Consider the following 26186-nt stretch of genomic DNA (forward strand, 5'->3'; position numbering starts at 1 on the left):
ACTTTTATTGTATTTTTTATTCAGTCCTAATTATATTATATTTTATTTCTATAAATATATGGCTTATATTATTATTTAACCTAAAATATATTTACAACACTATTTACATTTCACTTACACGTTACAACAATCAGGCAAGATAAAAGATATATTTTAAAATATAATGCGATACAATAAAACTACATTTTCGCACATACCTACATTACATTATATTTGTAACCTATATTTTCAGTTACACAACCGATTTTTCCTTTGGAAAAGGTTACTATCTAACTGTATCCAAATAAAAAAAATCGTAGTACTTTTAAAATTAGGTTTCTAAATTTCTTCCTAAATCAATACCTATGAAAACTAAGAAGAATACATTTTGGCAAGTTTGTAAGTCTGTAGGTATAATTGTCGCGTCGTCTTTCGACACATAGCCTCAAATATCTCGATAATTCGTGCTTAGAGTCCGTTCTAGCCAACTTTGGGACTTGCAGAGAACAAAGTGTGACAGTGTCATCATAAATGATAAATTTGGCATTAATGATGACAATACCTCACTTTGCCAAGTCTCTACCTCAAATTTTATAACCTCAAAACTAATTTCCGCGTCATCAGTGCACGAACTCATTCACTCCTCCGCCATGATGGTGGAACTGCTGTGTGTTGTCAACAATGACAGACGTGTAACCTTCGGTGACAGCGGGGCTCGCCGCCATCTTGCTAAAGTTCCCGCCAAAATTGTCAAGCGGTCGGCCATTTTGAGGCTGGTTCGGGTAGAACGATATTAAGTTCGTGTAGTTATACTGCTGATTCGCGACTTCAGTTGAACTCTCCATTGAGGAGCATGACGAGGAACTGGCTGAATACGGCCGCTGGTTTTGTGGGAGCATATAATTCGGTGTGACCTCTGGTTCCGTATAGTTTTCGTTGTAGAACAGTTCATGGTACGTACCATTCTGTTGATACTCTTCCTCGTACGGAGGTAACACAGGCAAGTACTCGGAGTACTGGTACCCTGTACTCGAATCCCCGTTGAACTCGTTTTCTAGTTGGACGTGGTTGAGCTTGTCTGGCCGGAGGAGGTGGGGGGAGGGGGTGGGGGGCGCGGGGTGCGCGGGGGGCTCCGCGTGCAGCTTGGGCGGGCCCTGCTCCAGGTTCAGAATCAGGTGCTTCTCCTCGATGTCGCTGGAATTAAAGGTGCTGTTAGACAATTTGCAGACGCTGTCGCAGCGTAATCTAACTAAATGTTTTTGAATCATTAAGGGGCCCACTGATTAACAGTCCGCCGGACGGTATCGGCCTGTAAGTTGTTCGGAACTGTCAAAATTTTGTTCTAACTGACAGGCCGATACCGTTCGGCGGACTGTTAATCAGTGGGCCCCTTTACTATTGCCTATGGACATGGACACACGCAACTCCAGAGGGGCCTTCCGGGCTTTAAGATGGGAGTACGGTCCTTTCTTGGAGGTTTGAAGGTCTTAGGTCAGGAAATTCCACAGGCTACAGTTCATTCCATAGTTTTGTTGTGCGAGGCAGGAAGTTTCTGGAGAAACGCACGTTGAGGACTGCCAACCCTCTTAGCTTAACAACCATCTTAACGGTGAAGATGGAAATGTAGTCATTAGCTAGTCTGGTAGCTGTAGTTACCTGAGCACATAGTTGACGGAGACTATACAGTGTGGCCGGGAGGAGCGGCTGTTGTGGACTATGGTCGCGTAGCTCTGCATCCACACCCAGCCCCCGCCTTACCGGTAGTAGCCCCTACAGTAGCCTGGTAGCTGTAGTTACCTGAGCACATAGTTGACGGACACTATACAGTGTGGCCGGGAGGAGCGGCTGTTGTGGACTATGGTCGCGTAGCTCTGCATCCACACCCAGCCGCCCGCCTTCGTCAGGAACCGGTAGTAGCGGGACGTTACTTGGCCCTTTGTTAATACTGTGGACAGAAATGTAAATAAATAAATAAATATTATAGGGACATTCTTACACAAATTGACTAAGTCCCAAGGTAAGCTCAAGAAGGCTTGTGTTGTGGGTACTCAGACAACGATATATATAATATACAAAAACTTAAATACATAGAAAACATCCATGACTCAGGAACAAATATCTGTGCTCATCACACAAATAAGGCAGGCAGGGTCACTACCCGCTAGGCCAGACAGGTCGTCAAAAATGTAAAAATGTAAATGTAATGTTATATAATTATAGCATGAAATTATTATAGGCTAATCTCTAAAGGTTAAAGATACTTATAAATTTTCAACCAGCTCAGACACAAAAGAGGCATACTAAAGGGTAATATTGAATAACGCCGCGGAAAGGGATAGCTAAGGAAACGTTGGGTTACATAAAGACACGAAAAGGTAGATGTATAGTGGAGTAAAAAAAATACACTTGCTTTGAGACGAAAAGACTAGCCATCAGAGAAGCTCTAGAAATGTGTCGTACCCCTGCATATTCATTACACCACAATTTGACTTGATCCTTGTAGTGGTGTTCCTAATAAGCTTGAAGAAACTTGCCATCAGGCTGAAAAGTGGTGCTATTTCCAACACCAGTCCCTTGGATTTCCCCTTGCAATGAATAATCCTACGTGTTGTAAAAATTACACCCTTTTCACTTGCTTTTCACAAATCAGACTTATAGTTCGTTTTTTTTTAGCATTATAAATAAAGGTAAACAATCTTGATGTGTCTTATAATTGAAAAACACATTTTAAAAATAAGTTACGGCAAATATGTAACAATTATGAATCTATTACGATCCTTTATATTCTTCTGCTTTCATAAGTAATAGTTACTGATTTTTAAAAAGCGTTTTTCAATTAAAAGACATGTCAAGATCGCTTACCTTCTTTGAAGTTCTTTCTAATGCTAAAAAAAAACGAAATATAATGTGAGAAGTACTTACGTGTGCAGTGCGAGTACCGCATGTGCAGCACGTCCGTGCCGTGGATGTAGTGGTACAGCGTCTTCTCGATCAGGTCCTGTGGCTCGTAGCCCGTCAGCGACGCCACCCTGTATACAAACAAGACAGTTACGATCATTACGTATAGACTGGGTTAGTGTGGGACTACTAGCGCCATCTAGTGACGAGTAGCACTCATAACCACTTTTGAGAAATTTTTTTTATATAATGTTAGAACCACTTGTTACAAGGGTTTTTTTTTTCTAAATCGAACATAGGTATTATTCTTAAATTTAAGGAAATAAATTAAGTAGGTACAGTCAGCAGCAGAGGTTGCTAAGGGGGCGAGGTGTACAAAATTACCTTGACGCGCCCTGTTCTCTTAACAATAAAGTCGCGTCAAGATCATTTTGAACACCTCGCCCGCTTAGCGACTATTGCTGCTGACTGTACTTGTTCATGTTCTTTAATTATGTGTATTATTGTTAACGTAATCATAGATTATAAAAAAATCAGAATTTGCAATGACCCACTAAGCACTATGGTGTAATAAAAATCAAAATTGCTATCAAATTCTATTCAATTGAAAAACAATCACACATCCCTTCCGCGCGATCACCCAACTCACAAGAGTTAGGGGTTGCTACCCCGGCCGGGGTTGCAATATGGGGTTTAATTGGCGGAAGCTCTGTCAACAGTTTTTCCGGTCGAGGGCTGAGGGGTTGCATTGTTCTTTAATCACCGCTTGTTAACGATCTTTTGATGCCTCTATTGTCGCTTTTAAAGCGAAAAATCTGTAAAATAAGCGTTTAGGAGGCCTAAGTATTTTACTAATTTATAGAGAAATAAGTAAGCAAGGTAAACGTACTGGTGCTCGGTAGCGGTCCCAGTACATGTCATCTTGAAACTTAAGTCATTGTCAATGGAGGTGACAGCAACGTGTCATCTATCGGGCATTAGCATGTCGAGCACTAGTACGTTTACCTTATAGAGTGCTCCATAGATCAGTTTTCTTACCAAAACGCTTATTATTTTCGTAGTGCATACCTAGACAATGGGAGTCCGCCACTCCGTCATTGTTTCTAAGGTACCTAAGCTTTTCATACCTATGTCTAGGTATATTACAATTTTATTTCTACTTTTCGAATTTTACTTACGCCTACAAAACAAGGTTGTCCTTTGTTCTCACAACCTTTACCAATGAGTGCTACCGATTGTAATATTATCTGTCGGCTCTAGTTTCAAAACAATGGCGTCGGCTATCAACAATATTGAACAAGACCCGAAAAAGGCAACTCTACAGGCCACGTGTGTTGCCAGATGTTCCGATACTTCGTCAGCATTGGCCATGGATTCCCTCCACTAGATACACTAAGAATCATTAACCGAAAAAGGCAACTCTACTGTTACAGGCCACGTGTGTTGCCAGATGTTCCGATACTTCGTCAGCAATGTTCGTGGATTTCTTCCATTGGATACTGCAATGAACTGCAGCAAAAACACAACTGTGTCAGAGACAACTTGTAGCTCTAATCGGAAAGCGCTTCCGATAAATTCAGCCATGTTGGAGCCTCCTGTCTGCTGTCGGATCGGATAATATTTTTTTGTAGTGTAGTGTAGTGTAGGCATAATGCCTTTTGTAGTGTGGGTGACCGCTAAAGGCAGCGCCCGGGCGCGCTTCCACGGCCTGACTACGCGGATTCGAGTATGATCCTACATCCGATATCGGTTCAGACAATATGAAAACGCTTTAAGGGTAGTAAGGGCGCTTTAAGGGTAAACGATGACTCACGTTAGACCGGGCCGTGTCCGGGCCGGAGCTTATGGAGCTTACTTTTCTATGATATGACAGGCGATAACGTGATGCTTTCAATAGAAAACCATGTGCCGGAAGCTCCGGCCAGGACACGGCCCGGCCTAACGTGAGTCATCCATAATAATGCACTATTGTGTATGAGGCGATCTATATTACCAACAAAGATCTGCCACCTTAATCCAACTACATAAAGCATACAATCGTATGGCAAATTATGGTCCTAGGTATACAAAATGTAAAGTTTTGAAATATTATCCGTGAGTTGTGTCACAGTTCGCGGTAATCACCGATACCTACAGCTGTTGTAAAGGACAATTTGTTTATATATTAAGGGACAATTTTAATTTACTACGTATTAAACGAATATTCTTAGAAGCTTAAGCCCTTTTATTTGGTACCCGTCGTGGTATGGTACCCGACCCTACGTGGTTCGCTGTAGAGGCCCTCTGCTCCTTAACATGCGGATTATGGACTCTGATTAAAATTTTAGTTTTAACATAATTCCAAAGTCCATTACATATAACCTTGAATATAAATATAGTCAGCAAATTATTTATAAAACAAACACAACATTATCTAATATCTTTAGGTACGTGCGAAATGCCTTGAAAGCCTTCCGCGCAATCAGCAATGTTGCCAGCTGATGACGCGAATGATGACAAGTCGAATGTGGCCACTCGGTGACTCATTTCGGGGATGACCTGAATATGGTTCGGTGTGTATAGTAAAAATTGGTATATACAGGGTGCTTCCTGTAACAGGAGCAATAAATTAAACTAAAGGCTGTACTCCTCAAACTGACCAACATTAGTTCAGCAACTTTTAAAAATTATGAATCCTTTAGACTTCTTCTTTTTCATACAAAATAAATATATTTTTTTATTTATTTATTTATTTAATCTTTATTGCACATAAGGAAATACACTGTACAAAAGGCGAACTTAATGCCATAAGGCATTCTCTACCAGTCTTGCCAGTTCTCTACAATATTGCCTTCAATGTACGCTGACATCGGTGTGTTTGACGTTACTTGTCACGCTTTTAACATAACAAAAATTGCAATACATTGCGTCTTAGAATAAACTTTAGTGTAATAAAAATCAAAACATGAGTTATTTTCAAAAGTTGCTGAACAAATGTTGGTCAGTTTGAGGAGTACAGCCTACAGTTTAATTTATTGCTCCTGTTACAGAAAACACACTGTATAATTTAATAATTCGCCAGTAACTGGCCACTGGTAGTAATTGGCCACCCTAAACTAAAAATGTATTCTATACACGAATAAACAGAAGTTATTGAAACCTTATACTAAAATGAATTCTGTATACACCGTGAAATTTTAGTGGTTGTTTTCCCGCGGCAGGGCGATTTGCTATCGGTAGTACTTTCGAATTATGATAGACAAACTTATAAATAAACTGTTTTCCAAAAAAAAAAAAATTACAAGAAAATAACCTAAACTCGAACAAGCGAAAAACAATAGTAACACACTAAAACTGCAAGTCGACGACAGTTCCCGATATTGTAAACAGATAAACAAATAAACAAGCACATGTTACTTTTTTAAACTGTGTAACAGGCTAGAGTGCTTTACTGTTTGACAACTGAAATTAAAATTTACTAGACTGTTCCTTCACGATTAACAGTTGAAATAAAACCTTTTTATTAGTTTGATCGTTGTGTCAACTTTGGTAAATCGAATAATTACATCCTCTTCGCTTATTAAACTAATGTGATAACAGATCCTGTCAATGACATCACTGCTATTTCTAGTAAAATGGAATCGACATTACGAATATTCTAATTTAGAGTACGTCGCGATGGTGCAGCTGTACGCTAGGGCTAACTACGACTCCCACGCCGCCCAGCGACTTTACGCGGAACCGGACCATTTACAGTCGCTGCGTCTCCGGGGGATTTTAAACCCCCAAGTTCCACACGGACGAACAATTGTCGCCGCAACACAGCGGCTGCTTAACCACGGGCAGTTTCAAACGCCAGCACATGCACAGGGCAGAGGTGATTGTGTATTGAACGTGGCGGATTGCAGTTCGAACAATTATTGCGGTATCGGGAAGTTTAAGTGTTTGTTTAAGTTTTTGATCATTAAAAGCTTGATCTTAACTTGTTATGTTTACTTTTAAGGATCTGCAAACTAACTGCACGTAAAATGTGTGAAGGAAAAATAAATGGAACTACTTTTTAGGTTATTTTGTTTCATTCACTCAAAAGAATTAGGTAGGTACTACTGCAGTGCTACTACTGGTGTTGGGTCACTTTCGAGTTTCGTTCGACACATTTATAAATCTGGCATTTCTTAACATTATTTAAAAAAAAAGATTACACATCGACTGTATATCGATAGCAGAATCATTTCGTTGCGGGAAAACAACCACTAAAATTTCACGGTGTATAGGTGAATAGAATTCATTTTTAGTTTAGGGTGGCCAGTTACTAACAGTGCATGGCCAGTTACTGGCGATTTACCCTATCAGGTGCATTGGGGTAACTTCGATAACGGGGTAATTTTAACATTGCACTACTTACATGTAGGTTAGCCGCGTCTGTCGCTACAAAATATGATTTTTTTTTGTCTATTATGAGGTTGTGCAATATAAAGGATTTGTAAGTATTTTATTGATTGCAACACCGTCGTTATTCTAACTAATCTTACTAGAATAATATCAGCTTGCGAAATCATAAGATTGCACAACCAACTCCCGAAAACTATTTCCAACTAACCAAACAACAGTAATGTGAAATCAGCAGAGACACACGAATAATAAAGACAACACATGTCTAGAAATTCGTATGCTTCTCTAATTTAACTAGTGAAACCCGTGATACAAGTTCGGTTATCTTGTAACAATATTCGTGACGTTCCACGGGTAAAAGTACTTTATGGAAGTCGGCGCTTACATCTCGTAGCACTGTTTTAGTATTGGAGCTTCCTTAATATAATATACAGTAAAATTATACATTTTGCGTTTGCGTCAAATCCGGTAGTTCTGATTTTTTGCAGGCTTGTTTATGATGTTGGCCCAATGAATATTCCAAGTTTGTGACCTCGAGCGCCGAACGCAACTTTGTCAAAAATCGAATAAACCGCAATTTTTTTTAGATTTGGGCGATTATAACCCTAAAGTACTAGTTTTGATAGTAACTTCCTAGGGCGTTTTTAAAGTAGACTAAATCTGCTATAATAAGACACTAAAATTGTCTCTGTACATCTAATATTTTCCGAGATAAAGCCTTTCAAAATTTTATAATTATACATCAGTTCTTAGCTATAATATAAGGGTTAGGTAGGTAATTTATATGGAATTCATCACCGCCACGTTCTACAAAATATTTATATTCCATAAAAAAAATGTATGAGTGCGTATTTTGAAAAAAAAAAAAAATTATAGTAGGTGTTGCAAAAACCATATGAAGCCCACTATTAGGTATCTGTGTACCTAACTCATTGCGCTATTATTGTGTGTTGTGTGTTAGTAGGCATCGTCATCTAACAAGTTTGTGACGCTCGAAATTTTTGTTAATATTGCCAGTCTTTATCATTTCCTAGTCGCCATTGTTAGTCCAAGGCTTATTCTACCCCAGTAGACCAAAAGTAATATGTCACTGTACACTACCGTCACTTAGGGTGTTCTGTGCGGGGAGTTTCGACTAAGAGATGCCACGAATATTCGGCAACTATTCGGTATTCGGCCTATTCGGCCACTTTGCCGAATATTCGGTATACGGCCGAATGTTGTTTACTATTCGGCCGAATACCGAATATCTGTTGCACCTACTTAAAAAGAAAAATTACACAAAAAAATAACCTAAAATTAGGTATATTTCATATTAAGAATGTCTTTTTGGAAAGTAGTTAGACACGGAGGTACGTTTTTGAGCATTTGTTGATTACAAAATATTTTATTTTTATCATGGTTCTAATTTGATTGACTCTAACTACCTACTTTAATTAATTCTGTTCAACATGAAAATATATCTTAGCAAACGTTGTGCTTTCTTGGCGAACAGCTTTCATGATAATTGTGACTCACAATGTTCGCATGTCATGCCGAATATTCGGTCGCCGAATATTCGGTATTCGGCCGAGAGAGAAGCCGAATATTCGATATTCGGTATTCGGCCAAATTCACTATTCGGGGCATCTCTAGTTTCGACCCCTCGTGGGGGGTGTTCGGGTAATTGCCTCTTGTTTGAGTGTCGGATGTCCGATTGATAAAGAATACAAAGCAAATTGATACAGGCGCAAAAAATAGTAAATTGATGTAAAAAAGTTTACAAAAAGTACTCGATGGTTTTTATAGTGTCAGGTGTGTGGGGTTTGTAGAGTCCGTCTATGCTAACTTTATAGGCCCCGTGCATGAACTATAGGAGGGAGCATAGGAGCCGTCAGATTTTTGGCGCGAGGCGTAAATGTGTCGTTTATGCTTCCGATGTAGCCCACAAGATGGCAGAAACTACTATGCACAAGGAGGAAACGTACCGACGAGAATGTTAGATGTGGTTGCACTTGCTTTGGCAATGTACATATGCGCAAGATGTTTCCGATTCAGGCCACAAGATGGCAGACCTCCAACGTGCACGGTCCCTATGCTATTGCTATATGCTAAGCCAAACATGTAAATAACGTTGCAGGCGTCCATAGGCTGCAGCGACCGCTTTCAATCAGGCCGGCCGTAGCCTGTATGCCACCAACGTTATTTTATTTGGTCAGCGGGCCTCGTATAAATCCCGTAAAGGCTGTATGTATGTCTGTTTCTGCGAAACGACGACGCTGATTGGCGTGAACTAATAAAGGGAAGGCGCGCTCCACACTCCACTTGAATCACTTGAAACTTATTAAATAGGTACATATTAAAGACAGGTCACTCACGTATTTACGTATTTCACGTACGTATGTGAAATACTTAAATACGTGAGTGATCCGTTCTTAATATATTAATATGTCTGTGTCTCACGGAAGTTTTGTTATTATAGTAACAGCACCAGTTATGGGACATTTAAGAGGAAATTTGGAGTATTTATGATATTTCCCATATACATGTAAATGGTCTACCGCTTAGCGTGTTAAAAGATGAAAGTCCTATCCGTCTTTCATGTTTTAGGCGTGTTGTATGAAAGATACAGCAATTAGTTTCCACATATTTAACAAATTAAATCTATGCTTTTTTTCTCCAGTCATGGACACCAAAGTTCCAGTAATGGGCCCCCGGTAATGGACGTGGATCCAGTAATGGGCCCCCTATAATGGACATTGCTCTATCAGTATAAAATATTGAAATGGGGAATAAGTTACGACAAAAAAATCAATTTTTGGTATAAGCTTTTATCGCTGAATGTATTTTTCTTTCCACAGCCAATTATTATTGTATTAGATCCATGGAGACAATTCTAATATACCCAAACACAATTAGTTAGGGTTTATTGCGATAAAGTTCCCATGGCCACCTCCTGTCTCCATCATCAGATTAGGTCCATGTTATCATGATATTGCATTATCATCCAATTTGCATACTTAATTACGTACTTACACAAAATTTCAACTGAATCGGAAATCGAAAAGTGGCTCAAATTCAGCTACCAAGATTGGACCCACACTAACTAACAGGGCAAGTTAAATAAAAGTTTGGAAAAACGATATTAATTTATCCGAAGTCCGAGAATACCTCCTGATTGACATATTTCGTAACTACATTTTACTTCATGTACATATCTAGCGCAGCGGATCAGCATTGCCATACAACGTGGCAATGCTGCCAGCCTTCTGGGCACGCTGCCAATAGACGGCGATTTGGGACAAATTTTCTATTTATAGTTTATAGTTTATTTTTAAGCTTAGTTTTTAATTTTAGTTTGTATTTTCTATTTTAAGGCTTTTTATTGTTTAATAATTCTTTTTTATTCTAAATGAAATAAACTTATGGCATTTTACTTCTGTATTGTTTAAACATGAAATTATGGCATGGCAAGCATCATTCTGTCAATTGTCCCATCATAGGAGGTACGCAGTTTTACAGCTCCTATAATGGGATTGGGCCAAATACCACTATTTTTTTACATCTGTGGAGTCACAACATAGTGTGTTGTATACCTTATCTCATGGTAAATTCAATTAACAAAACACATTCTAGTTTTCATCAAGTATTAATTAGTTGAAATTTAATAAATTAACTCACCTCTCTTAGCGAAGTTGTTAAGAATTCGTAGTGGTATTTTTTTTTCAGTGACACGACAACTTTTGGGTTGACGCCAATTTCTTAAAAAGCAACCAAATTTTATTTGTATACTTGACAAAAAACATACAACTAAGGCTTACAAATAAAAATTAAAACTATAAATTTAAGAAAACAAACCGCTCCCTGCCGTTCCCGGTGCAAAGGTGCCCATGATGCCAAATTTAATGAAACTTCAAACTGAAACAGCTCTAGGACTCTTATTTATGATAATATACAGCCAGTGTTTATAAACTACTTTTAGATACTTATTTTAGAGGAATTATGTTTTTTTGTCCCATTACTGGTTCCACGCCCATTATAGGGTATACTACTATAAATTTGAAACTTAGGTATAAAATATGTACATGTTTTTTTAATTTAATAAACTGCTATAGTTCCCCACTACTTCGAGTCTATTTTGAAAGTACGTTTCAATACGACCTTCAAACCTTCAAGAAAAGAGCGTACTCCTATCTTAAATTCCGGAAACGCACTTACAACCCCTCTGGTGTTGCAAGTGTATTGGATAGTAGGTGGATATATTGGCAAATCGATCTGCCATATCGTCGGGTGACAAGCAAAAGTCACTAAGATACAATCAAAAAATTAAAGTAACAATGCACTTCATTACGCTTGTAACACAGTTTACTTATTGTCCAATAATTTCAATGGTGTTAGTTAGTGACTTTTGCTTGTTACCCGACGATATCAGTATTTGGAATAGAATAAACATGAGAAAAAGTTAACTTATGATAGTACAGTATTACTTATGCTAATCTTAATCTTAAATAATTATGTTTTATTGTAATACATTGTGGCGTTAAATACAGGGTTACTTTTTTACCAGTACAATAAATCAACATACGTAATTGTTGCCAAAAATAAAACATACCAGCATTCTTTGTTACTACTATTTGGGAACAAAAAAAAAAATACCAATGCCCGAACTTATCCGCTAAAGTACTAGAAAATGTGGATGCCTTACGCATCAATTAGCAAACGCACGAACTGGCAACTGTTTGTTTACGTCATCGCGCGCGATTTCATACCGTTGACACCTTGTAATTAGTGCAACCAGAAGTTACTAAATTGGTGAAGGATAAATTAATTGATGCGAAATTAAAAAAAAATTTTTTTTATTTGTGCAATGTGATCTATTATCGATACCAATGATGTGGTAAAATTTATTGTACCGGTAAAAAAGTAACCCTGTAATTGTATTTTTAATATTTTTTTTAAATGTGAGAGCAGTAGAGAGCGGAGCAGGCCGCCGGTATTGTTGCCGGTTCCCGGAACGGTTTTCCACGGCCAGTGCCGGACCCAGCATCCATTCTAAAGTCTTGAAAATGCTTTTAACTACTTTATAATGATATAATGTTATAATATATGGTAGTGTAAACCAAGCCATATAACTTAAGTATACAGGATGTTACTGACCATCGGGCTTTAAATCCAGGGCCCGATTCTACTCGCTAAACTGAGCTACTATTATTATGGCACCAACCCCGAAATCCCGAAATGTTTTTTTACTTTTTCATACATTTTGGCTGATCAGATGTCGACGTTTTCTATGGAAAAGCCAACATTTTTCCCCGATTTTAGGGTTGGACCCATAGTAAAAGTAACTCAGTTTAGCGAGTAAAATCAAGCCCTGGAATTAAAGCCCCATGGCCAGACACATACTGTATATATACGATATTAAGAACCTTCTACCAGGCGGGCTCACTCCGCGATTTTGTAGTTTTGCTACAGGTAGCTAAAAGTACATCCGTTCGACACCAATTTTGGTGGTTAGCCATAAGCCGCGCGTGGCGCTGTCACCACAAAGCGGCCATATCTGTCCATCGTAACAGACGCGTTTTGTTAGAAAGTGAGACTTCTGTACCTAGTACTATTATTTATTCTGTGTTTCTACTTCAAGTAACCACCTAAAGAACTAAGTTTTTTCCGTCTCGTCTATTTAATTAAAAAAAAAATACTTGGATTTTGGAGCCAAGGATCATGATGCGAGGGTTAGGAGCTTTTAAAATTTTGTATCGCATTTGTTTTGGCAAATGTTAATTGATATACATACATCCAATTGTGTGTAGCAATTGTATAGTAACACACTCGCCATAAGAAACCGCACGTGACATGTCACATCGCTAGCGTGTAATCGGTTTGCGCCGGCGCACGATTAGTGCCGCTTAAATCATTCGCTAACGGCGTCAGCGGGACGTTTAACTTAACTTGATAGTACATTAAGTTAAATAATAAATGTATTTTGCAATTAGTTCTTTTTAACGCTAACTTAACCTTTATTGACGTTTTGTCGTCTAAATAGTGTTTAGTTTTAAGTTTATAAAATACATATGTATGTTAGTCTGTAAGGTATTTGTAATATGGGCCTTGTTGCCTGAATTAAATATCTAAATAAATAAATAAATTAACCTATGACACTATACTTATGGCTAATTTCTACTCTCTACTATCTTATGTGCAAGTTGCAGAACTAGCAAAACATTCAAAATTTCCGTAATATTTGGAAACTTTCATAAGAAAATTCTCATGCAAGTTTCTATTACTACTACTACTACTAGTTTAGTTGGTAGTTTCTAGTCTGGGCGTCCCGGATACCGCTGGAGTGACGAAGCCCAAAAAAACCTGTCCGCCCTCGGAATACCCAACCGGCGTGAAGTGGCGCAGAATAGGGCAGAGTGGCGCTCTCTTGTGTCAGAGACCAAGATCATCTTTGGATCACTGAGCCAGTGATGTATGTATGTACATATGTAAGTTTCTACTAAGAAAGTTCCCGTTCAGATCACTCCATATTCTTCACTCTCGACGATTGTTTCAGAAAATTTACGTCTCTCATTAACGTTTATTTCATTTGTCCTCGCAATCGAGACTAGTTTAAGTGGGTTTGGCAATAAACGTACAAAAAGAAATACCGAGAACATTTCATGAAAAGTTTGTAATTTCATGAAATTTTTTAAAGCACACTGCTACTCAGCATATATGGATTGTAGGGTTCGCTGGCACTTTAAAATAGTGTAAACATAGACTTATACAGGGTGGAAAGGCACGACGATCCTTTCCGCAAAAGGGGGATTGTTTAGCCTAAGCTCTATATTTTCTCCATAGAAACTATGTTAATATGGGCAACCGTTTCTAAATTATGGCCTTTTAAACATCCATGCAAAAAACTACTTTGTTCTAACCCTAACAGGTGACAGGGTCAATGAACTTACTAGTAAACAATCAGTATACGACAGCAAATTATGCTAATTTGTTGTCATCTAACCATTCTTAGGTCTGCTAACAACACGCTAAGAATCGTTGCAGGATTTTCGCTTTCTTAGTGGTTCCACTTGTTGAATACCTACTTGAATGAAGTAGTTATGTTATTCCTTAATATTAATAATACTAACCACAATATTGTTTACAACGACAGTTCAAATTGCGACATTGACAACCACTCAAAAGTACGCAATCGTCTTATAAATATCTCTGGTTTCCTTGACTGATAAAAAGGTTTTAGTTTCTTAACACGTTTCACAAAATTATTTTCGAATAATTGGAAACTATCTAAAATAATAAAAAATTACAAGTAGGTCGTGTTTGATGCACCAAATGAACTATAAGGGGGAGGCCTATGTTCAGTAAGGGGGAGGCCTATGTTCAGCAGTGGACGTCTTATGGCTGAGATGATGATGATGATGAAGCATATAGACTTACCTACATGACATCAAGGATTAGAAGCTTCATGTCCACACTAGCTTTGAACATGAAAATTTTACTGTGTAGCTTGAGTTCAGTGACGGCAGATGGCGGTAGGGAGTGTCCTACAGTTCACTCTAGACACTAAATATCTACCACGCAAAGCCGAGACTCACCTGGCATCGAGGAATATAAGCCGCATGTCCAGACTGGCTCTAAACATGAACATATTGCTGTGAAGTTTGACTTCAGTGACGGCAGATGGCAGTAGGAGTGTCCTACAGTCGACTCTAGACACTAATATCTACCACGCAAAGCCGAGATTCACCTGGCATCGAGGAATATAAGCCGCATGTCAAAACTGGCTCTAAACATGAACATGTTGGAGTGTAGTTTGAGCTCCGTGACGGCAGATGGCGGTAGGAGTGCCCTACAGTCGACTCTAGACACTAATATCTACCACGCAAGGCCGAGACTTACCTGGCATCAAGGAATATGAGTCGCATGTCCAGACTGGCTCTAAACATGAACATGTTGGAGTGTAGTTTCAGTTCAGTGACGGCAGATGGCGGTAGGAAGTGTCCTACAGTCGACTCTAGACACTAATATGTACCACACAAGGTTGAAACTCACCTGGCATCGAGGAATATAAGCCGCATGTCCAGACTAGCTCTAAACATGAACATGTTGGAGTGTAGTTTGAGTTCAGTGACGGCAGATGGCGGTAGCGAGTGGCCGACGGCGACGAGGCCGAGCGGCGCCGCGCCCTCGCCGAAGCGGCGCGCGCGCAGGTACCCGGAGCAGTGGATCACCTGGAAATATACTTGTGTAACAAGTGCTGGTTCGATTCTAACCCTAGGCAGTGAATTGTCAGATTATATTTTAGACCATGAAATCTTTTTTAGGGTTCCGTATCCAAAGGGTAAAAACGGGACCCTATTACTAAGACTCCGCTGTCCGTCCGTCCGTCTGTCACCAGGCTGTATCTCACGAACCGTGATAGCTAGACAGTTGAAATTTTCACAGGTGATGTATTTCTGTTGCCGCTATAACAAAACAACAAATACTAAAAACAGAATAAAATAAAATATTTAAGTGAGGCTCCCATGCAACAATCGTGATATTTTTCAGTTTTTTGCGTAATAGTACGGAACCCTTCGTGCGCGAGTCCGACTCGCACTTGGCCAGTTTTTGGTTATACATATGAGCTGTGCAGCGCAGTAGGTAGGTATAATACCTACCTACTGCTAGTTAGTTTTCAGCGACTCTTTAGAATATCAGCTGTAAATACATAGTATAGGTACTACATGTGTATTCTTGCAGAGTATCAACAGTTGCCTTCTGTTCCCGGAATAATGTAAAATTCAATAGAAAGTCTTAGCCGGTACAATATGTCTCCTAGATTGAGATATACCAACGTGTAAATAGACATACATACGCTCCGCGCGAAAATTATACAGGCTGCTCTTCAACCACCTAATTATACAGTGTGCTCGATTATACAAACAATGCGAGAGCTTATTAACATCGCACGCGACACGCTAGGGGGGCTTGGTACAGCCATTAAAGCTCTTATTGGTATAGCTTTAGAGTTCATTTTACAAATACATGGACATTGGAATAATTATAGGGTACGTGTTAGGTATGTGTTGGAAATATCATTCACGGCAATATTTGAAGATGGACTTAGTGTCGTAATGTTATCACAATTTGTGCAGACAAGGACTAAAAAATTTTCCTCGTATTTTTCCTGTAATAGGGGTTCCTTCCTACACCTACCTTTTTTCAGGATTCTTCCTGCTGAGAAGGATAGACAAATATATTTTCATCACATAGGTGAAATAGGCTCGCTTTATTCTTCATTAATTGATGAGAAAGTTACATTTTAACCATAAGAGTGAAAAAGTAATGCATAAAAAGTTTGCGCCTTGAAAGTCGAAACCTTTCTAATTTCCAAACCATTCGCGAAAGTTCAATTTTGGAATCTTTGGAATCAATAGCAATAATACGCTGCACGAGGGATTAAACAACAACTTTTGCCCCCATTGTAAAATAAATAGTACCTAATTAAAAAATATTGTTTTCCTGCCTACCTTATAGCCAGAAGTGGTGAGTCCGGCGTTCCGCTTCGCCAGCACACACTTCATTCTTATAAAAAAGGCTCGTTCGCACTCGATGTCCACGGAGGGGCCCCACGTACCGCCCACGGGGTACCTGCCACAAAAATATACAAGATTACTTGTATTCTGTACATGTGTATGTGTGTGGGTGTGTGTATGTACGAAATATAATTTGATACTAGTCGCTTTTCGGTAAAGGAAAACATCGTGAGGAAACCGGACTAATCCCAATAAGGTCTAGTTTCCCTTCTGGGTTGGAAGGTCAGATGGCAGTCGCTTTCGTAAAAACTAGTGCCTACGCCAAATCATGGGATTAGTTGTCAAGCGGACCCCAGGCCCCTATGTGAGCCGTGGCAAAATGCCGGGATAACGCGAGGAAGAAGATTCTGTACATGTGTATGGGAATTTAAACAAGTCTGGGAGTGTAACAGTAAGTTCCCAGCCTCATGGGGATACCATGGCGACGTTGCCGTTAGATTAGCTGGCAGCCAATTTATACTGAGATGTGTAAAGGATCATTAGCGTTTCGGACCAATGTTTCGATCTTGGAAGAACTCAAAGTGAAGGAGAGATTATCGTCGACTGTTCAAATACGAATCCTCAAATACTTCGGGCACGTTACACGAAACCAAAACTCCATGGAACGTCTCGTTGTCCAAGGACGAGTTGAAGGCAAGCGGTCACGAGGTCGGTCACCTACGCGCTGGACAGACCTGATAAAATCTGCGACACAAACCACCATAGTCCAATGTTCCCGTAACGCCGAAGACCGTGGCAAATGGAGGCACATTGCGAGGGCTGCGTTATCCACAATAGATACGACTCATCATACAACCACGACCACTCTGTCAAGAGTGAACGACTGAGGAGGAGGTAAAGGATCATATGTCATAGAAAAGTAAGACCCGAAACGCTTACTTTTCTATGTCAGATGACCGGTGATCACGTGGAGCTTTCCATAGAAAACGAAGCTCTGGAAGCTCCGGCCCGGTCTAGCATGAGTTATCCTTAGGGACTTACCCTAGGCTCGGGTACTGGTGTCCGAGGTAGGAGTGGGGGTGTTGTAAGCTGAGCACGGCGCTCATCTCCTCGTGGTCATTCTGGTGGATGTACTCGTATATCGAGTTGCCCGTCAGCTCCACCTGAATTCAAGAGTTTTAGTCATTGTTATGTGTTACCGTATACTATAGCGTATTTTAGTAGTTCTGCGTCTGTCAGCTATTGCAGTAGCTTTTTAGGCCCATACTGCATGTTAAAATTTGGAGATTATAGTAAGGAAATACACGACATAACTAATGCTAAATTATATATTCAAGTCTTTACCCCTCTTAAGGTGACATTCCATTTCTAACCGCAGCTGCACTACCGGTACTGAACGCGTCGCTGTCATTGTCAATTTCCATAGGAAAATGAACAGTAGTGCAGCTGTCGTTGGAAATGGACTGTCACCTTTACTCGTATGACGACAATTTCGGCTCTTTAAGTATGACCATTGACCAATGACTAATTCGCGCCAAATGCTTAACACAGTTTGGCATCAAGAAAATAAAGCCATTCAGAATCTGAGTGCAGCAGATACCAAGCTTCTAGTAGGAAAACCCTCACACTACTTCACTGACCTGACTAAGTCCTAGATGTACTGACGCCGTTTCACTGATGTACATGATCTTGCCATCGGGCGCCACCACGAAGATGAACCCGTCCAGGGTCTGGAGCAGATGGCTGCCCAGCTCCCGGATGGACAGTTCTCTAGGTTGAGGTGGTGGCGGAGACGCGCCCCACGCGTCTCCCAGACCTATGGTTGAAAATGTTGTGATATTGACACAGGTACAAATTTGTAAGCATATTTGGAGTGAGAATAAAACCAACTCAGAAAGAACCGTAAGTATATATTATTCTGTAGGTCCTAGAATTGTGTATTTCTTTGGGAAGCTAGAGACTCTCTACAGCAGTGTAGTTAATGCTAACAGAAGGTAAAGTACGAGGGTTGCACTGAAAATGTCGGGAATAGAGAAAACTGTCGCATCTAGACAGTCAATCTTTATTTTAATGCATACTTAAACTCAAACTGACCACGCATATAAATTTTCTTTTGAAAGTAATCATTCTGTAATGCACACGGCTCATAATCCCAAAGTCCTTTTTGTATGGCGATTTTGGGGCCTTAGTGGTTTTGTATGAAATTCGTAGAGTAGCCAACGGAATTGAAGTTTTTTTTACATATATCTATATATAAAAGATTTTTTTACCGTTGTCATATGAATATTTAGGAATGTCGAAATCTGCCGATATGCAACTTTTTTGGCAGTCTTTTTAATTAACAGCACAAATGCGATCTTAAATTTTGACGTCGCTTTGGAATGACATGCTTCTTTAAGATCACCCATGGGATAAAATGAAAGTGACTTTCATATATAATTTTAACTGCAAACGAGCGTACGATGAACTCTAGTTCATAAAAAAATAACAGAAGCCCATTGTAACTTTTATTTGTTCGCTGAGGGCATATTGAAAACCGTTTAAAAATGTGATCCGAAAAATCACTTGGCCAAAAATTCAAATAATGTTCGACATACAATTTTCAAATTGTCAGTAAATTTTAAATATAAATGACAACCAAATGGAATATACCTTAAAAGTTTTATAAAGAGTTACATTTTTATAAATTATATGCCTCATTCTATTATGTTATTTCTAAGTGTCCCATTCCCGAATATTTCAGTGCGACCCTCGTACAGCTGAAACTCTCGGTCCTTGGTCGTCAGACACCAAAAAACTGGTTAAAGAAATTTCTACCAAACTAGTCTGGGTGTCTGGCGACCTACGAGCTGCCCCTTTTTTCGCACAAAAACTCAGCCTCGCTGTGCTGAGGGGGAACGCGGCTAGCGTCCTGGGAACAATGCTTCAGGCTAATTTAGGGCTAGATTTATGATTTATTTATTTCGTTATTTAATATCTGTTTACAATATATATACAGTGGTACAACCAAACGAAACTAATAACTAGCTTAAATCTAAAATAGGCCCCTGAGGCATTGTACCAAGGATGCTGGCGGCATTTCCCCGCTGTATCGCAATACTGATACGTTGTGCGAGGTAGCCGCCAGCTCTTCGGTCACCAGTTACGTCAACCAGACGCTTCGCGATTTCTGCGAACAACTTATGCGCGCTGGGACCCCATGGACCTAGAGTTTCAACTCCAAATGGTACAAAATGGTACTCTCTACCGAGGCTCTTATATTTGTTACGTTAATATATCTGTTTTAATAAAAGCTTAATATTGAAGGGCTGTCGCAACTTGGGACTGGAGTGCTATACTAGAACTACTTGCTAAAACTGAAATATGTATAATTCTACGGTTTCTCGTTCGCATTATTTGGTAATTTATCTGGTTGCATCGTTAGGTAAGTCTGAGGATGGAGGCTATATCCATCTGTTGAGTAATGGCAACCGGAAAAGGAAACAACTTTCTGCTTCATCTTAGAGCTCTCTTGCTCGAGGAATGCTAATGCTAATGCTGCGTTCTCTTACTCTCTTCTGGACCGTGACATTCTTACTCTTTCTTTCATCATGGCCACCAGTAGACTAGAAACTTACCATCTGGGAAGACTTGTCGCGTCTTCAGATAACTGGTGGTCAGTCTGATGACGGAGGCCTTATCCAACTGTGATGTAATAGCAGCTAGGAGGGGGAGGAGCTTGGCCAGCTCCAGGAACTCGGCGTTCTCTTTCTCTCTTCGGGACCGTGACATTCTTACTCTTTCTTTCATCATGGCCACCAGTAGACTAGAAACTTACCATCTGGGAAGACTTGTCGCATCTTCAGATAACTGGTGGTCAGTCTGATGACAGAAGCCTTATCCAACTGTGATGTAATGGCGGCCGGGAGTGGGAGGAGCTTGGCTAGCTCGAGGAATTCTGCGTTCTCTTTCTCTCTTCGGGACCGTGACATTCTTAATCTTTCTTTCATCATAGCCACCAGTAGACTAGAAACTTACCATCTGGGAAGACTTGTCGCATCTTCAGATAACTGGTGGTCAGTCTGATGACGGAAGCCTTATCTAACTGTGATGTAATGGCGGCCGGGAGTGGGAGGAGCTTGGCTAGCTCGAGGAATTCTGCGTTCTCTTTCTCTCTTCGGGAGCATGACATTCTTACTCTCTCTTTCATCATGGCCACCAGTAGACTAGAAACTTACCATCTGGGAAGACTTGTCGCATCTTCTGATAACTGGTGGTCAGTCTGATGACGGAAGCCTTATCCAACTGTGATGTAATGGCGGCCGGGAGTGGGAGGAGCTTGGCTAGCTCGAGGAATTCTGCTTTCTCTTTCTCTCTTCGGGAGCATGACATTCTTACTCTCTCTTTCATCATGGCCACCAGTAGACTAGAAACTTACCATCTGGGAAGACTTGTCGCATCTTCAGATAACTGGTGGTCAGTCTGATGACAGAAGCCTTATCCAACTGTGATGTAATGGCGGCCGGGAGTGGGAGGAGCTTGGCTAGCTCGAGGAATTCTGCGTTCTCTTTCTCTCTTCGGGAGCGGGCAGCATTCTTGCTCTTTTCTTTCATGATGGCCGCCGCGTCGAGCGGCGCGGGCCGCTGGTCTTTGCGGCAAGCTGCGGAGGACGTGTAAGGTTGTACATATTGTATGGCGATTAATACCTTAACCACAATAAATAATATTAATAGGTACAGGAGATTCACTCTCTAACAAAACGCATCTGTTACTATTAGGACAGATATGGCCGCTAGGTGGCGACAGCGCCACGCGCGGCTTATGGCTAGCCACCAAATTGGTGTGGGATGGATGTACTTGTAGCTACCTGTTACAAAGTGACGATATCGCGGAGTGAGCCACGTCTGCCTTAACATAATAGATGCAAACAATATGTTGCCTATAATTTGTCTCTTTTACCAAGATATTATCTTGGTTATGAAAGCATTTTTAAAAGGATCGTCTGTAAAATAATATGTTCAAGTGCATGAGGCCATGAGGCTTTGGAATTACGTAGCCGTAAATACCTAAAATTCCAGATAATTATTACAATAGCTGTACTTAAAATACTGTACTTTAAAGACAATCCTATAAAATACTTAATGAGCAACTCTTTTGTTCTGAAGCAGAGATAAGGCACGTTGGCTCTATGATTTAGCTATAACATAACATAATATGTCAATATGGTAAAACGAAACATACGTTTACTAATAAAAATAGGTACTTGTAAATATTTCGCAGAACATCGTTGAATATAGGTATATACGTATGTACAGTCAGCGTCAGATATATCGGAGCGGCCAAGGTGCTCACTAATATCTGAGCACGCATCCATTGTCAAGGCTTTAGAGGGCGTGTTCAGATATTGTGAACACCTTGGCCGCTCCGATATATCTGATGGCGACTGTACCTATATATTTGCAGAAGGTTGGTACTTCAGAGTACCGCAGTTTCCAGCCAGTGTTTTGTTTTTATTTTTTTATTTTACAACACGGCCGTCCTGACCTACCCCACGCCCCAGCGCATTACAAATTCAGGAATTATTCGCGTAACGTAACGGGATGCATATTCATGCGCCCGCGCGTACCTCACTTCAACAGCTTGCTAGGGTTGCCAAAATTGTGAAATTGCAAGCTCAAATAAATTGTAGTCATCATGCAAGAATTTTGCCAAGATTAAAATGAATAATAATACCTAGGTGTCTTCTTACATCCGTTTTAATTTCTGTATATTCAATAATTCCAAACGTAATTGTAAACTCAGAATTAAGATGTTAAAATGCAAGTAACCATCTTACCAATACCTACACTTATTAAATCACATCTAATTCAATGACAAAAGTGATTTTAAGGTTTCTGAATATAGAGGTGCCGCCAATATTTCAGATTCATAAACTACATACGTAGTTTGAAAAAGCTTAGTAGTAAAATACCAACGTCTCTTAGGTTAGGGTGTACTTAAATGCAAAAGTCAAAAATGTATACCAACTGCGAAGTTCAATACAGATCGCAGCTGGAAAGGAATTCGTTGGGTCAGCCCTGACTCAGTAGTGATACTTCAACGCGGGCAACCCTAGCTCTCAGCACTCTACATTTGGCGGGAAAACAACAGCGCTGATGAATTATTCCGTCCAATAGCAACCCCGCCGTGTTCCGATTGGTCGAGCGATCTAGGTGATTCGACAACCAACGTAACGTGACCGTTAGTTTTAAATTCGATTTTCAATCGAAATATTTTAATTATTTTATTTTATTTGTTTGGATAACTTACAGCTAGAGTAACAGGTAAGGTAACATAGAAACAGCGAGGCAATTACAAGTTTCCACAGGTAGAAACTGACATAAATGGCGTGGGACATTACAAATCTAATAATATTTAGGTACTTTACTTATATTATAATTATAGTTTGCTTATCTTGCTAGTTATATTTTACTTATATGTAGGTATTATACTTATTTTCACAATTCTATTCGATTCTGTGTCAAAATGGGATTTTTTTTTCGAAATATAACAAAAACAAATCGACAATCAATTAAAATCGACCGCTCTATTAATTTTCGTTGGTAATCTGAGAGCCCACTAAAGCTCCACCACTTATTTTTAAAGTTAAAGTTGAAAGTGGCAACTATAGTGACAGTGGTCACTGGGACGTATTCATGTTACACTGGTTACTATGAGCCTTTGCCCCGGAAGCTTTTAGAACATCGGCTTAATACTTACAAATCACCTTACCGGCTTACACTCTACTTAGAACGAAACGAACAATTCCCCTTATAAGTTTAATGAACATACGACATTTTGGAGCGGAGTTGTTGACCGTAGAGTGCGACAATATACAACATATGGTAGCAATTTGTATGAAACCTCTGTTCCCATTGCACACCGATATCACCGTTTTTTGTATTAGATTGCGTTTCCACCAGAGCGTAGCGAGGGGTGTGTTTGTTAAGAAAGGAACCAATAAAATATTGTCCATTCTGTCCTCCTAAGCTAAAAAGCGGTATTTACATTAAATTTTCATTGAAAATACGTTCTTTTAGCTAAGGAGGGCAGCATTAGAGCTGCGTTGCGCTAGGATAAGTAAATGATGAGATTCTATTAGTTCTTATGAAACATATGTCTCGCTACGCTACGCATGCTTCTACGTCTCTAGTGAAAATGCAGCCTTAAATTGGTGGCAAACAAAAATAATTGAAGAATAAGAACATTATATTTTTCTTACAAGACCGATCGATAACAACAGTCACGATTTTTTTAAACCAATCGTAATTATTGCAAATAATTTAAAGTACGGTGGTAGTACATAGTACATAGTAGGTCATTAATATTAAAAAACTTACGTAAATCCACAAAAATATCGCTAGTGAATCGTGTCAAATTCTTCCTGCACGGGTACTTCATTTCGCAAATATTAATTTAAACTTAAAAAAATAAAATAAAAATTCACAACTTCCTAATCCGCGCTCACATACGTAACTGATTATTTCATAAATAGAATTGCACCTCACTCGAACAGGTTCAGTTGCATACTGGCTGAACACCTCCTTCCTATGTCCGTTTCCGTAAAAAAAAAACAAACGACAGGTACTATAATGGCGGACAATAACTTGTCAAAAGAGCCCGTATACCTGCGCGGCGATTGGTCGCCATTGTGGCTGATAGCTGATAGTATTGTTACGTCATGTTTCTTTAGGGCTTATAGATTGTTTGTTTTCATGGGGTTCCGATAAAGATGTTTACGATTGACAGGTCGTGTCATCAAAAGAATAACTGTAGATTCATATTCGCGGCCGTTAGATTGCAATCTGTCCCGCAGGATCCTTTCATAGTGCCGTTACTTTTTATATCCCAGCACATGTCATACTGAAATGAGAGCGCGATTGACCGATTTACTACCTCATCCCAAATCCTAATCCTGCTTCTGTACCAAACATTACTAGAATGACAGATTGATTGGACAATAGGTACAGACTGTCCGGAAAGAGAAGAGTCGTGGTGTCGTCTTCTTCTTCAACCTAGCGTTTTCCCGGCCTAGCGCCAGGGTCCGCTTTCCTGCTCAGTCTTCTCCACTTTGCCCGGTCTTCGGCATCCTCAGGTGTGAGATTGTTCTCTTCAATGTCCGCTGTCGTTCAGCCAGCGCTTTTCATGCCTTGGTCTTGGACAGTGAGATTGAGGCATCTATTTACAACGTAGTCTACCGGTCTGCGGCGTATATGGCCATACCATCGGAGGCGGCTTTCCGCTCAAACTCTACTAATTATATAAAATCGCATGGAATTTGTTGCGAGGTCTGTAGAAGCCTTAAGTTGTATGCTCGTCTTATCACCGAGTATAAAACAAAATTCAACAGCCCATTCAATAAACGTACAAAACATTAATCGCTCTATCAACCATTCAAATTGATCGTTAACAATAATAACTAAAATCAATGGTTCATTATGCGCCGTCACAACCATATTTAATACTCAACTCAAAAGGACAAATCGATAAAATGGCATGAATAAGATTTGCATATCTGCCATCTTGGCTGTTTGAGTCGTCACCCGAGTCACGGAAAAAATTAAAAATGAAACTTGAGTTGCGAAGTTGTCTATGGAATATGATTTTGAAGATAACGGTCGTAAATGTTGACCAGATGTCATTTTATTATGGCACGGTTTTTAATGAGAATGGATTTTAAAAGTAAGAAAAGCGAAATGGGTTTTTCATAAAAAATTAAAAAGTATGTACTATCAGAGTCAAACTTTATTCGACTATAGTATGGTTAAAAATTTAAGTGGGTTTACCTATGATAAAGTTCACAATGTCTCAACCTTACAACATTACACGTCAAACACAAATGGCGATGTAACGAGAATTCGAAAAGAATGCCGAATTGCGTTCCCGAGTGTGTATGGTAGAGGTCAAAATTCACAGTATTCAATGTATTCATACTAAACCTGTGTTCTAAAAAACGTAAAAAATTCTCAAAAGGAATAAAGAAAGTAAAAATCCTTTACAATAAAATTATTTATGGTCCCTTTATTATTTTAACTAAACACCGTCTCTAAGGGTCATGAAGGGACGCACTAAATCCAAAACATATTTAAGCACGATTAAATCCATTTAAAATAATCGGCACCATATTTTGAGAGCTCAAAAATTCCAGCTACCAGCTACAAAGATCTCTAAATATCAACCAGACGTCATCCTTATCGCATACGGAATAGAGTTCAAGTCATCAAAGCTGGCAAAAACTGGTCGCATCCAAAGCAAAGATATGCACGTGCGTCTAATCCTCGCATCCGAGGATCCGGGTCCTCCCGGTGGTCCCCTCCGTTCCCGTCACCCTCTCACCCCGCAGCTCTCGAGAGATGTCGTTCCTGTTGCTTATCAAACCAGTGATAGTCTGCCCTTGTTCAATACTAGGTACCTATGACATTA

At 39.7% G+C, this 26186-nt stretch overlaps 1 protein-coding gene across 1 annotated transcript; it reads right to left on the bottom strand.

The window, feature by feature from the left end:
* Positions 1-560: 560 nt before the first annotated feature.
* LOC134676311 (single-minded homolog 1-like) lies at positions 561-24322 on the bottom strand. The gene is made up of 9 exons (XM_063534686.1): positions 24104-24322; positions 21163-21384; positions 18386-18561; positions 17787-17908; positions 16740-16860; positions 15280-15458; positions 2902-3008; positions 1777-1924; positions 561-1173 (listed from the first exon to the last, which is right to left on the bottom strand). The coding sequence occupies exons 1-9, from the start codon at positions 24162-24164 to the stop codon at positions 600-602; spliced, it is 1710 nt and encodes a 569-aa protein (XP_063390756.1). The 5' UTR covers positions 24165-24322; the 3' UTR covers positions 561-599.
* Positions 24323-26186: the final 1864 nt, after the last annotated feature.

The sequence above is a fragment of the Cydia fagiglandana genome, chromosome 24 (assembly GCF_963556715.1).
Source record: "Cydia fagiglandana chromosome 24, ilCydFagi1.1, whole genome shotgun sequence".
Lineage (NCBI taxonomy): Eukaryota > Metazoa > Arthropoda > Insecta > Lepidoptera > Tortricidae > Cydia > Cydia fagiglandana.